The sequence below is a fragment of the Anarhichas minor genome, unplaced genomic scaffold (genome assembly GCF_050575085.1).
Source record: "Anarhichas minor isolate MPS153535 unplaced genomic scaffold, ASM5057508v1 ptg000014l, whole genome shotgun sequence".
NCBI classification, from domain to species: Eukaryota; Metazoa; Chordata; class Actinopteri; order Perciformes; family Anarhichadidae; genus Anarhichas; species Anarhichas minor.
The window spans coordinates 5,601,795-5,614,313 of NW_027466460.1; the positions used below are offsets into that span (position 1 = coordinate 5,601,795).

Genomic DNA, 12,519 nt, shown 5'->3' on the forward strand with positions numbered 1-12,519 from the left:
GGAGACCTTAGAGAGCGCACATCCAAATGTTTACAGACACACACTACCAGGCGCTGACGATTCCATCACATGACACAGCCAATAGTGCCTATGATGGCCTAAACATTTAGACTGACAGACTTCGTTTCTTGCAGAATACATGCACAGTCCTACAAAGTTATAACAGCAAACAGTTCGCCACCCATTTCAGATCACACGCTGCAGAGGCGTTAACCAGGTAAATGTTTACCCAGTGATACTCACTTGTGGCAACGTGGCCTTATATGAATAAGGCACAGTAAGTGTAACGAGGCAGCAAAAGTCCCTCAGTCTGTTCTCCTGGTCACACTGCACCGATCCACCACTCCCTACAGATTAGCCACATTCCTCTAGAGTGATCTGGTCAACACTTTCTCCTTCCCACTGTGTCCCAGGTCATCAGCGGTAGGCCACCGAGACAGAGCAGACTGGCTGCTGTTAGCCTGCCAGTATCACCGATAGTCTGTGGTCTTCAGGATCACCCACAACAGGGATGTTCCTCCGTGCCCCCCCCCCCCCCAGGCAGCATGTGGGAGAAGGGAGAGCAGTGGGGTAAGCGCTGGACACAGTGCTTACATCACCAGCACTCTGGGGCCCTTTGTACTCTCAGATCCAGGATTACTGAGCCGCTTTCAAACAGGCAGCAACACAAGCTGTGGAGGGAATGTTCAGGGAGACACAGTGACAGGACCTGTGTGAGTATGTATTTGAGTGGTGCTTTAACAAGGGGTTACCAATACATGTACTATAATGAATGTGTCCCTGTACACTGCTCTGAAGTCAAGTAATACACACTTTGTGCAGAGTTACCTCTTGCTCAATAACAGTCTTGGCTGGTTTTAAAATAGCTGAGTTTGTGTCTGTCTGGGTCAAAGGTTTAATCTTCTAAATACTATAATGTGCCCTTCAATATTTCCTTGGATACAATGTTCAAATACATGCCACAACTACAGCCCTGTGTTTCAGCCATAGACTTTATGGTTTCAGCAGAGTCACATTATGGCTTCAGCGACTTTTTTATATACACTATCTTATACAGCCAGCAGATGATGTCACCACAGACATGATGCATGAGATGTATGTTTGGTTAAGCTGGGGCGTGACATGAAGATTGTATTGAATGTTTGAAGGCACAAGCTGTGATCCAAATGTAAACAAATGGGTCGGCCCACAAAAATTAAAACCTGTAATCGAATGGCTCAGAGAATAAAACTACGCTAAATTTACGTTATTGACGTTTACTCTCTGATTTCACGAATATGAGACTTTGTAACCACCGCTGCCCTAAAAGTGGAAGTCCCAGGCTAAATGCTAAAATATAGCATACGGGTCAGGTCACACTAACAAGTGGCACAGCGAGGTGACGTCTATATGTGCGCCTTTGTGACACATAGTGATGCAAGAAGCAATTACCTTGACGAGCAAGTATTGACTCAGCTGACGGGCTAACTGCTAACATGCTAACCAGTGTTGTCAGCTTCACAGCAATATTCAGCTTAAGTTTGATAACATTAGCCAGCATAAAATATATTTATATATTATATATATTTACCATATAAGACTGAAGTCGAACAACACAAAATAAAAGCATATACATTTTCTTAATTTTTATTCTTTCAACTTTTGGAACTTTTTGAAAAAAAAAAAATTCTTTCAAAAGTTATATAGCCTCACTTTAAAGGTGCCAAATTTGAAATTCATAACATGTCTATTGTCTCCACACGGCTCTCAACATAGACCTAACAGTGCACTTGAGGGAGAACCGGAGGGTGGGTGCTACGCTAACGCGAGGCCGCCGTGAGTTGTGGACGACGTTATCAGCTGTAAGCGGTGTATGAGAACAGTGAAGAGCAGCTGCCTTGAGCTAACCAGTGGGGCACGCTCACATGCACTAACATGCACTAACATGTACTAAAAGGCATGCGTGGCCGATCCAGCCATGTAAACAAAGCAAGGAGAAGCTTGGATAACAACATACACAGAGCGAGAGCGACTTCATTCTTCATTACTCAACTGTGTCTTTACAGAGCAAATAGTTGTTTGATGCTATATTAATACTCTGAATATCGTATAGAGAACCTGGTTTGATAACATTACAAATGTGTGTGAATTGTGAATGGTACAGTTAAATCTGAGTCTATATTAATACAGGGTTTCCCTGTTAGGAACATTTTCTTTTTCTTATCTGTTTCTGTGAAACCTAATTTGCCCTCAGGGACCCACTTTTGTACATTTTTTCTGTATCTGAGGATTTGCTAATCATATGACTTAAAGGTGGTAAACAAGCCTGCCTTGCTGAGAGGCAGGATGTGGGGATTATTAATACTGAGCTGAGCCTGCACTTCCACCTTTGTTCTTTTTGCAGAGGAGGGACGGAGGACGAGCTGGATGACTTTCTCATGTGGTGTCAGGGTTATGGTTTTCACCCCTGATTGATAGAGAGAGGGGGAGAAAATGTCCATTATAGACAGAACAAAATGGTAATGTAAATTTTAATAAGTAAGCAAACACACAAAAGCATGCTGACTAACCAAACATGCCAGCTGGGAGACTAACCGTCATCTCACTCCCACACCCTCTCAGCAAGGTGGCCTTCCGTTGGCAAGAGAGCAGCGATGATGATGATGATGATTATTTAACCTTCTTCATTAAATTCCTGGAAAAACAGTCAGGGTGTTGCAGGTGTTGTTCTCAGTGTCTAGGACAGATGATTTCTGCTGTGACAGCAAACAGGGAATGCCACCGAGCCTGTTTTTACACGACATGTTGCTCCCACAAAGATCCAAGAAATCTCATTCGCTCTCTGTCGCACGACATTTACGGGAGTGTTTGGCCAGGGGAATCCCGTAATTGAGGGCTACAAGGAAATGCAGTTAGTGACTTGTTAGTCAAATTTCAGGAGCAGAGGTGGAGGCATCAGAGGTGGACACTGCCTACGAGAGGATGAAAACAAAACAAGTCAGCCTCAGATTACAGGTTTAAACCATTTTAGGAGCTCTCGCATGTACCCGACCTCTGTGACTTCACATTCCTCTGCCTCTGTTGCCCACAAGGGTGGGCGCTTAGGAGCTCTTTGATCATTTGTGAGCCCTCATTTTCTGTACAAGGACCCTTTTAGGTGAAAAAAGAGAAACATCCGTTATAAAGACATACCACACTTTGACGCACTCTCTAACAATTCTAAAACAAACTCCCTGCCAGAAGGTTTTTGTCTGTACTTGATATCATTACATAAAACTCATTAGTTCTGGAGTGGAAGGTATTGTGGTGTAAATCCAAAACCGCAGGAGGGATTATCTTCACATCAACTCCTTACCAGACTATGCTGTAAGGGCTATGTTCAACTAAAGCACATTTCATGTGTGTTTACTTGTTGTTTAAAGGTATTGTAAGAGACAGAAAGTGCAATAACAGTAGGTCTTACAAATGCCACATCACTCAACCTCTAATTTACATAAATCCCTTCGAGCCTGTTGTGAGTTATGCCTGTCAAGTTCTGATTCAAGCACTCGTGATCTATGCCTCTACTGAAAATAATCATTATGATCATTGTACCAACCATTCAAATATCTGACGTGAAAGAAGTCGCTTGTAGTGACAAACCCAAGAGAAAACAGCCAAATCCACTGTTACCGTCAGTTCAGTTCTAGCACCTTACCGCTTATTGTTTTAGTTTTCCAGCCCTCAACTTTACTTTGGTTCAGACTTGTTGCTCTCAACAGCCTACTTTCACAAAAAAGCCATATTATCTGACCAGAGAATTCACCAGTGTTGTTGTTGCTGCTGTTTACATTCCTCCTCATGCAAAGGAAAAAATGGTCTTCAGGAATGCAGAAAGGAACACCTGTATGGACCCTTTTACAACCGAGGTCATCAAAAAATATGCTTGCACATGTTGTCAACGAAAGTTGTGTTTTGCCTCAGTCATCCAGACAGGTAAGTAAGCTTGAAACATTGAATTAAAATCTGTTAACCTGAGCCCAAGAAGAAGACACATTTCAAGTATCAATGAGCCCATTTTTTAAAAATCTTAGATCAAGCTTATCAGAACCAGAAGGGGCACATTTTCAGCCAAGAACATTTCCCTCCTCTTTTAATTCTAACGTTCCCTTCCCCTCCACACCTCAGACTTTCATGCTGATCATACCAGTGGTGAATTAGTGGTTGCCGTCCATACAGACTACCAGCCACACATCATTCCATACATTTAATAGTTTATAGTCTCGAAGACAAATAACTTTGCAGATGTTTTTAAACTATACAATAATGGGAATGGCTAGATTCTTCTGACGCACATGCCTGGAAAAGGCAGGGTGGCTCCTCCTGACTGACAAGGAAAGTTGGTAGAAAAGGATGCCATGGAACAGAATTCATTAGAAAACAGTGTATCATTAACTGCCGTCATTAATGCTGCTTTGTGCCATTCCACACTGGTTCTCAAAAGCAACAGAAAAAAAAAGTTTGAGCATTCCCCTAAGGCTGGAAAAGATCATTGAAGATCAAACACTCTTTAACACTTCCATTAAAGTCAGTGTCATTAATTACTTGCATAAGAATTGAAAAGAAGTACTGTGACAGGGCCTGAAAAACTATTATCCTTGCCATAATACGTTTTTGTGACGCGCCTCAGGCTTACACCATACAATTACAATAGGAGTGCCACACTTTGCTGTCATTTAGAGATGTGTAAAACAAGGTTGGGCAAATATTTTCACAGCCCAACAAGTCAAGACCGTGTTCTTGGCTTTTCCCCGATGATAAGCGGCGTCAGCAGAGAGGCTGGTGATGGGTGTTTGTATGTTTAGTAAGATGATTAGGTAAAGTGAGAAGAGACCTTTCTCCGTTTGATCTAACCTGACATGACAGGCGTGACAACCTGATGAAGCCAGATTACCTTGTCAGACGATCTGTCACTAACAAGGCATTCTAGGACTGCAGAGGTGGTGTAGGGTGCTACAGAGACCTGATATGCTTTAGCACTGGCTTTCCTTATGACATGATATCTTACCTTACAGCTATAGTTCAATTAGTAAAGGAGTGATTTATTCCATTACAGATTATTTTTTGAGTGATTTTTTCCGGGGGTCCATTAAACTTGTTGAATTCAAATCTTCCCACTTTGTCTGTTTTACTTTCATGTTTCACCTCTAAATCTAACTATAAAACAGTATGAATTAGTATGAATGTGTGTCCAGCGCATATTTCGTTCATCCAACCTACTTCATACTTGGCGGGTGTATTATGGCTACCAAAGGACGTGCAGTGTCGAAATTGGTGCAATTTGAACACATGACATATCCATTATTATTAAACTTTGGCTAAACAAGCTATAAATTGTTTGGGGCTTCAGGGCCGAGCATGATGTCCATAGTGGGTCTTTACAGGCCGCGGTGCATTGACTGCAGCTCACTTTAAAAACTAAGGTGAAAGACCTCCATCTCACAGATAAACATGGACAAACAAAAAGCTTGGCCTGACACTCTATGTTGAAAAAACTATATATTGGTCTAACCCAGGGGTTGGCAACCTTTTTGATATGAAGTGTCATTTTTAAATGTTTTTGCCATATCAACATTAAGGTTAACATTAAGTTCATTTATGACACCACATCAAAAATTTTATCTCCAACGGATCAGAATCAGAATCAGCTTTATTGGCCATGTATGCGTATGCATACAAGGAATTTGACTCCGGTTTTCACTTTGCTCACAACGTATACGTTTACAAATAAACAAGAAAAATATAAAAACAGCAACGCCGGCAGGCTCTTAATCCAATACTTTAATCTCTGACTTGGAACATTAACACCAGTTTACTGAAGGTGTCCTTAGCAAATTGAAAGGTAGCAATAGACAAAAGAAACCACAGCTTAAAAACACCAAAAATCAGTTCCTGCTCGTCCACCCATTAACTAATATAATACAACAGGTGCAAGTCTCTTTTTTTTTTTATCCCTGTCACATGGTCCACACTGGTAATAACAAATCATTTCAATGATATATAGACGCCTTTCATGGGAATTGGAGCCTTTCCAGTTTTCAGTTTCAGAGTTTCTCTTTCCCATAACAGCTGCTTGGCAGTTACCAAACCCTATTCTACTATTGCTGCCAATATCAATTTTTACTTTCATGGCAAAACATTTTTTTGCACAGTAGATAGGCAAAGAAAGCTTTTTAGCAGATAGAAAGGAACAGATTGCTCCACGTTTTGATTGTAATGTGAACTCCAGTCATCCTGGATCCCAATTGGGGCTGGTAATCGGTACTCCATACCTTTAAGTTATCAACCGAAATCATCCAGTACCAAGTGGTTTCAAAACTTCTCCAGTCAAACAATACCTGCTTTAGATCCTTTTTATACCAAGATAGAGAACATTTAAAAAAAAAAAAGTGATTGGCCCATTACCAGCTACAACCACACACCCGGTGGTGTGTGGTTAAGTCAGTGGTGAAGTCGAGCGCAGTGTATTTGATGGAGTTTCTACTTCAGCGTGCAGACATGCCACCAAAACGGTCGAAAGTATGGCTTTAGTACACACCTGTGGCGGCTGAGGAGGTGGTTTTAACACAACTGAGTGCTTCACTTCAGCCGGGTATTGAAAAGTAGCAAAAAAAGGGACAAATGAAGTACTCTATTGGTATCAGCATCACTTTAAGAGTACTGGTTATAAACAATACCCAGCCCTTATCCCAATACAACATCCCAGTCTTGTGCATCTACCAGTGAGGGATCAGATGACACTGTTGTGTTTGTGTGACTATCTTCTGCGATACACCGGTTGCAAATTGAGGTCACTTGAGTTAAAACATGCTGACAGATTGGCCAGCACAGACCTGCCTGGATATCAATAAACCACAACATGGCATGAAACGATTATTATCTGAGGGAGAAATTTAATTAAAGCACAAATAAGAAATACTGTAATTAGAAGAAAACTTTGATATGACAAGAGACATTCTCACATATCAGAAGCACTTAGGTGACATTTCATCTTGAAAAATCACGGTTTGTTTTCAGAGCTTCACAACGTTGGAAAACAAGGATGTTTTATTATGACGACTGATTAGTTGACTAAGAGGGAGCAGCCCTAGTACACAAGGCCAGAGTGTATGAGAAAGGGTAGCTGCTCTTCAAGACATTCAACATAATTAGTTTGAGCACACAAAAATGCAACAGCAACAGCAGCCTGAAGCAGCAATAAAGGAACACGTAGTTATTCTGAGCAATTAACTGTGTGATCCCTGATAATTGTGCAAACACCAACAAAGTGATCCAAAGTCATCTTAAAAAGCCCCTTGACAGCACAGAATCATGTTGTGTAAACAGTGTGGGAGAATATTGTATGATGTATAGCTCACAGGGCTCAATACTTTGTTGAGTAGTCTACTGTTTCAACTATTGATTATATTGCCAATGCATGGCCATGGTCCCCAAACAGGCTGCAAATAAAGCTGATGAGCCTTAAACCTAAGTGCCTTAAAAATGCATTCTTTCCAATGGACAGCAGGGGAAACTTCTCTGGTTGCAAAAAGAAGTACAGTTGTATCGAAGTCTATGAGAAACTACTTCAAACTACTACTTCAAACATTGTAAACATCTTCATCAATACAGCATGATGGTTATTTAGTAACGTATGTTGCCATTTGGAGTAAAATAGAGGATAAAGCACGGGATGCTTTAGGGTGTGGCTACCTTGTGATGGACAGGGTGTTTTCCGTTTATTAGCATCACTCTCATATATCACTTCTGGTTCCACAAAAACAAACTGGCGATTATGGCCAACTTAGTTCTGAATATTTGAAGAAACTGTTCAAAGTTTAAAAATGAATGTTGACAATTGTATTAATAATTGGTTGTTGCTAACAGGCTGATACCTGCATGCTTGAAATTCATCACAAACATAATGACTTTTTTAGCCTATGGTTGGTTTGTGGTAGGCTATAAATGCTAAAAGTACAATTAGTAAGTTAAGTTTGGGGTCAGTTTTTGTTTTTTGGCTGAGGTAAATTAGCCATAGACTGCCCATAAAAGCCTGATTTATCTAGTTTAATTACAGGTGACAGTTTAATTCCTCACACACCTATGTGCCCTGACAGCCGTTATACATTCTGAATGACAAACCACCACGCCCTGTGTGGTCACACCTGTGATGGCAGTAAGCAGCATCTTTCCTCCTACCTGTTCGGCCACTCCCACCTCCGGAGAGAAGGCTATAAAATGCCTCCTCCGGGCCGCCTAAGCTCCATCTCCTCCGCACCACTCTTTGGGTTTGACAGGGTTAACTCAACGCGTCAGTCAGAAGTCACCATGTCCACCATGTACAGCTCTGGGTATTCCGGCTTTTCCCTGTCCTCTTCGCGCAGGATGACAGGCTCCCTGCGGGGAACGAGCGTCCACGGTGGTGCAGGTGGCCGCAACGTCCGGGTGTCGTACGCCTCCAACGGCCTTGGCTCTGGCTTTGACTTGGCAGGGGGGCTCGGAGGCGGCGGGGGCGGCGGGAACAATTTCTCCGTTTCGGGCAGCGAAAAAATTACCATGCAGAATCTCAACGACCGCCTGGCCACCTACCTGGAAAAGGTGCGCTCCCTGGAGTCGGCCAATTCGAAGCTGGAGATTCAAATCCGCGAGTGGACCAATAAGCAGAGCCCCGCCGCCAGGGACTATAGCAAGTATTTGGCAGTCATCGAAGACCTGCGCAGAAAGGTAAACTTTCCCCTGTAAGCGTTTCCCTACTGCTGTAAAACAGTTAAACAATAACCTAAACATAATTATAATAAGTGATTTTCCCCGTTTCTAAACTTACCTCCAGCCATTGTTGTAAAAGAGATCATTATAAGATGCCATAGATTCAAAGCAATTACAGTGTAATGCAAGTCAGGTGTACAGAAAACCATTTTGCTGATCAAAAAAGAAACCCGCCAGCCGAAATTCTAGATAATAACACGCCCTTTTGGTTGTTTTACATGTGGTTAAGAGACTACTGCTATTTGTTTTTCAGATCAGTGTTGCCACACAGGACAATGCCAGGCTGATGCTGCAGATCGACAATGCCAGACTGGCAGCTGAGGATTTCCGAATCAAGTGAGTGAAAAGAAGTAATCGGCACCTAATTAGCCTTATTATGGTTTATAATGGCAGACATCTGGGACTTTACAGTTACAATAGCCTGCAGCATTTTAACTCGACATTGCATTTGTTCAGTAGTTCCAGGCTTTGTCGATGTTTTGTCACAGGGGTTTAACGGTGAGCAGAGTGATTAAACCGGTGTAACTGGTTTTGGTGGAGATCCACCTTGTCTTTTTTGTTGTTAGTAACACTAATTGAGCGGGTGCACCAACACGAATCTCTGTGCCTTTTTCTTGACAGGCTTGAGAATGAGATGGCACTGCGCATGTCGGTGGAGGCGGACATCGCCGGGCTGCGCAAGGTTCTGGATGAACTGACCATGGCCCGGTCTGACCTGGAGATGCAGGTGGAGGGCCTGAAGGAGGAGCTGGTCTACCTGAAGAAGAATCATGAAGAGGTGAGACTAGTACTGTTAGGAATAGCATCACACCATGTCAGTGAGCCCAAGTGACTTATCGTCTGCAATAGATAACAAAACATGAATCTTTTTCAGAGTACTTTATATATCAGAAGGAAATATGAGTGATCTCTCAAGGTTTTTGGAAAGTCTTACAGTTCCAGGGGGCAAATGCAATATTAAAATAGTTTTTCACATTTAGTCAACTATTTGCCAAACGCCTCCCAATGTTATCTTTCACTTGTATAAACAACCGGTAGTGTAAAACTTGTTTGGATTGGCTGCTGTGCCTTCAGGTTGTGTACTGTACTGCAAAGTAAAAAAACAATGACTGATAACAAGACATGTCAGATGTTAGTCTGATTTATAGATGCCAAAAAAAGCTCTTCTAAATGATCATCAACATGAGAGATGCATAAAAACATCAAACAAGGCTTCATATAGAGACATTTTGTATCAGTACGTTAATTAAAGTGAACAAGTTCAGAACGGTGAATTCTAAAATGAAGTGAAAGAGCAGTGCAAGTAAAAATGAGAAACGAAGTCAGTGAACTGACTTAGGAATGTAAATGACAAAATATTTATCCATTTTAAGTTTGCTAACGCTTCATGTGGGTTTTATCTTTGACCTTTGACTCTGTTGTGCCGCCTGTAGGAGATGGCAGCAATGCGTGGCCAAGTTAATTCCAGCTCTGTCAACGTGGAGGTGGACGCCAAGCCTCAGGCAGACTTGGCCACCACCATGGAACAGATCAGAACTCAGTATGAGGGCATCACTGAAAAGAACCGCAGCGAAATGGAGGCGTGGTACCAGGTCAAGGTGAGGGGAACGAGACAAATCATGTTCACATCATCTCATCTCGTGCACGAATATACTGTATAGTAGCCTGAATAGCGTTTTTGACAATTTTCATGTCCAATTTCACGTCTTCCAGTTTGACGAAGTGAACAAGCAGGTGGCATCCAGCACAGAGACCCTCCAGACCTCCCAAAGTGAGATCAACGAGCTCAAGAGGACCCTGCAGTCCCTGCAGATTGAGCTGCAGTCCCAGCTCAGCCTGGTAATTCAGATCTCACATGCACACATCATTTTTCACCCCAACACAACATACATCTTTCTAACCTGTTGCGTTGCTCAAGTCTTTCATTTCTGATCTGTGCAACATATCATAGTAACATATCTTACAACATGTTTGACACAACACACTATACATAATCAGTAAGTCTGTAAACTTGTCACTCACCGTTTAAAATGGCTTTCTCACTCTGCTTTTTTTGTTTTGTTTTACATCTGAGTGGAAAGAGTTAAAAAAAACAAGTAATTAGGGCTCAATAAACTGATATCTCCTGTGTTTTTTCTCCCATGCAGAAATCTGCCTTGGAGGGCCAGCTGGCAGATACAGAGTCCCGCTATGGTCTGGAGTTGGGCCAGCTGCAGACCAGGGTCAACACCCTAGAGGAAGAGCTGAAAAATATGAGGATGGACATCGAGAGGCAGGCCAATGACTACAAGGTGCTGTTTGATATCAAGACCAGGCTGGAGCTGGAGATCGCCGAGTACAGAAGACTGCTGGATGGAGAGGAGTAAGGGAATTCTTTATTGAGATGTTTGTCACAAAAAGTCAATCAACTTGAAGTATGATTTCTCTGTAGCTGGACTTGAATAAGACAGGCAGGTACAATGTGTGGGGAAAGTAACTTACATGGATCTGTAGTTCCCATATAGAATGAAATGTTAAATACTTTTATTCGCTTTTGCATTGACTGTAAGATTGATACCACTCTTTTATGTTTGTATGGTAAATGTAAAGCTACAACCAGGAGCCAACTAGCCTAGCTTAGCATTGAGACTGGCTAGCCTGGCTCTGTACAAAGGTGACAATATTCGTCTAACAACTCATTTAAAGCTCACTAATGACCTTACTATAAACAAACAAGATTTAATGTTTTAAGTGTATAACATTTCTGTATTCGTATGTTTTAAAAAGGACGAGACCTATGTTGTATTTTCGAAAAACATATACCAAGCTAACTGGCTGCCGGCTGTAGCTTCATATTTAGCATACGGATGTGAGGAGGTGTCTGTCTTCTCATCTAACTTACGATTAGAAAGGGAATATGATTAATTGCCAGAATTTTTTTAACAATCATATTATCACATTGTATTAATTGTAAATTATTTTATGTCTTCTAGGAGAGCTGTAGTAGTAGAAGTCAAACGTAAGTTTACATCAACACTTTATTTTTTCGGTCTTTGTTTGTAAAAAGTAAAATATGCTACAGATTTAACTTTGTTTTGATTTGCTCTGCAGCTCAATCAGTCTTTAGCCAGAGGACGAGGATTGTGACTGAGGAGATTGTTGATGGAAAAGTGGTGTCCCGCACGGAAGATGTAAACACAGAGGTCATCAACAAGTAGACAGACTGGATGCCAAAAGATCCGGGTCAAATAATAAGTTAGAATAAAAGCTGTTTTCCTGTCTCTGACACCCAGCAAATGTTCCACCCATGTCTACTGAAAAAATAAATATATAATATTTTTCTCTTTCCAAATATCTGTGCAGAGTTAAGATTTAGATTTATTATCAGAAATATTTATTCTGATGTATTACCATGAAAAAAGATGGCAAAACCAATAAAATGTTTTAAAATATATAAGAAGATTGTATATGTGTTGATTACTAACCTGATTATTAACTGTGCTTTCTTAGTATTATTTTCATAACATTTATTAAAATCCCACTGACAACAACTTTACTGACTGTCATCTAACCTGCCTTCTGAAATACCAAATGTAGCTACACATTAGGTGACACTGTGAGCCCCTGAAAGGAAATGCACTTCTGCAAAATGGAAACCATTGCTTCTCTGGCCATTGGATTGAATGGCTACATGGAGAGATAAAAGAAACATAAAGGCCCCACCAACTCTTCTAAATAGGACAAGACACAGCATTTATAGTTGTTAAGCCTCTTTTT

At 41.4% G+C, this 12,519-nt stretch overlaps 1 protein-coding gene across 1 annotated transcript; it reads left to right on the top strand.

Moving 5' to 3' along the window:
* Positions 1–8,325: 8,325 nt before the first annotated feature.
* On the top strand, positions 8,326–11,129 carry LOC142949979 (keratin, type I cytoskeletal 19-like). The gene is made up of 6 exons (XM_076091877.1): positions 8,326–8,721; positions 9,017–9,099; positions 9,385–9,541; positions 10,197–10,361; positions 10,477–10,602; positions 10,911–11,129. The coding sequence occupies exons 1-6, from the start codon at positions 8,326–8,328 to the stop codon at positions 11,127–11,129; spliced, it is 1,146 nt and encodes a 381-aa protein (XP_075947992.1).
* The last annotated feature ends 1,390 nt before the right edge of the window (positions 11,130–12,519 follow it).

What these genes read in the sequence shown, in the direction of transcription:
- LOC142949979 (XM_076091877.1), top strand. Translation starts at nt 8,326, where the DNA reads ATGTCCACCATGTACAGCTCTGGGTATTCCGGCTTTTCCCTGTCCTCT. An exon ending in TCGAAGACCTGCGCAGAAAG is followed by an intron (nt 8,722 to 9,016) that starts GTAAACTTTCCC and finishes TTTGTTTTTCAG; the next exon opens with ATCAGTGTTGCCACACAGGA. An exon ending in TGCAGTCCCAGCTCAGCCTG is followed by an intron (nt 10,603 to 10,910) that starts GTAATTCAGATC and finishes TCTCCCATGCAG; the next exon opens with AAATCTGCCTTGGAGGGCCA.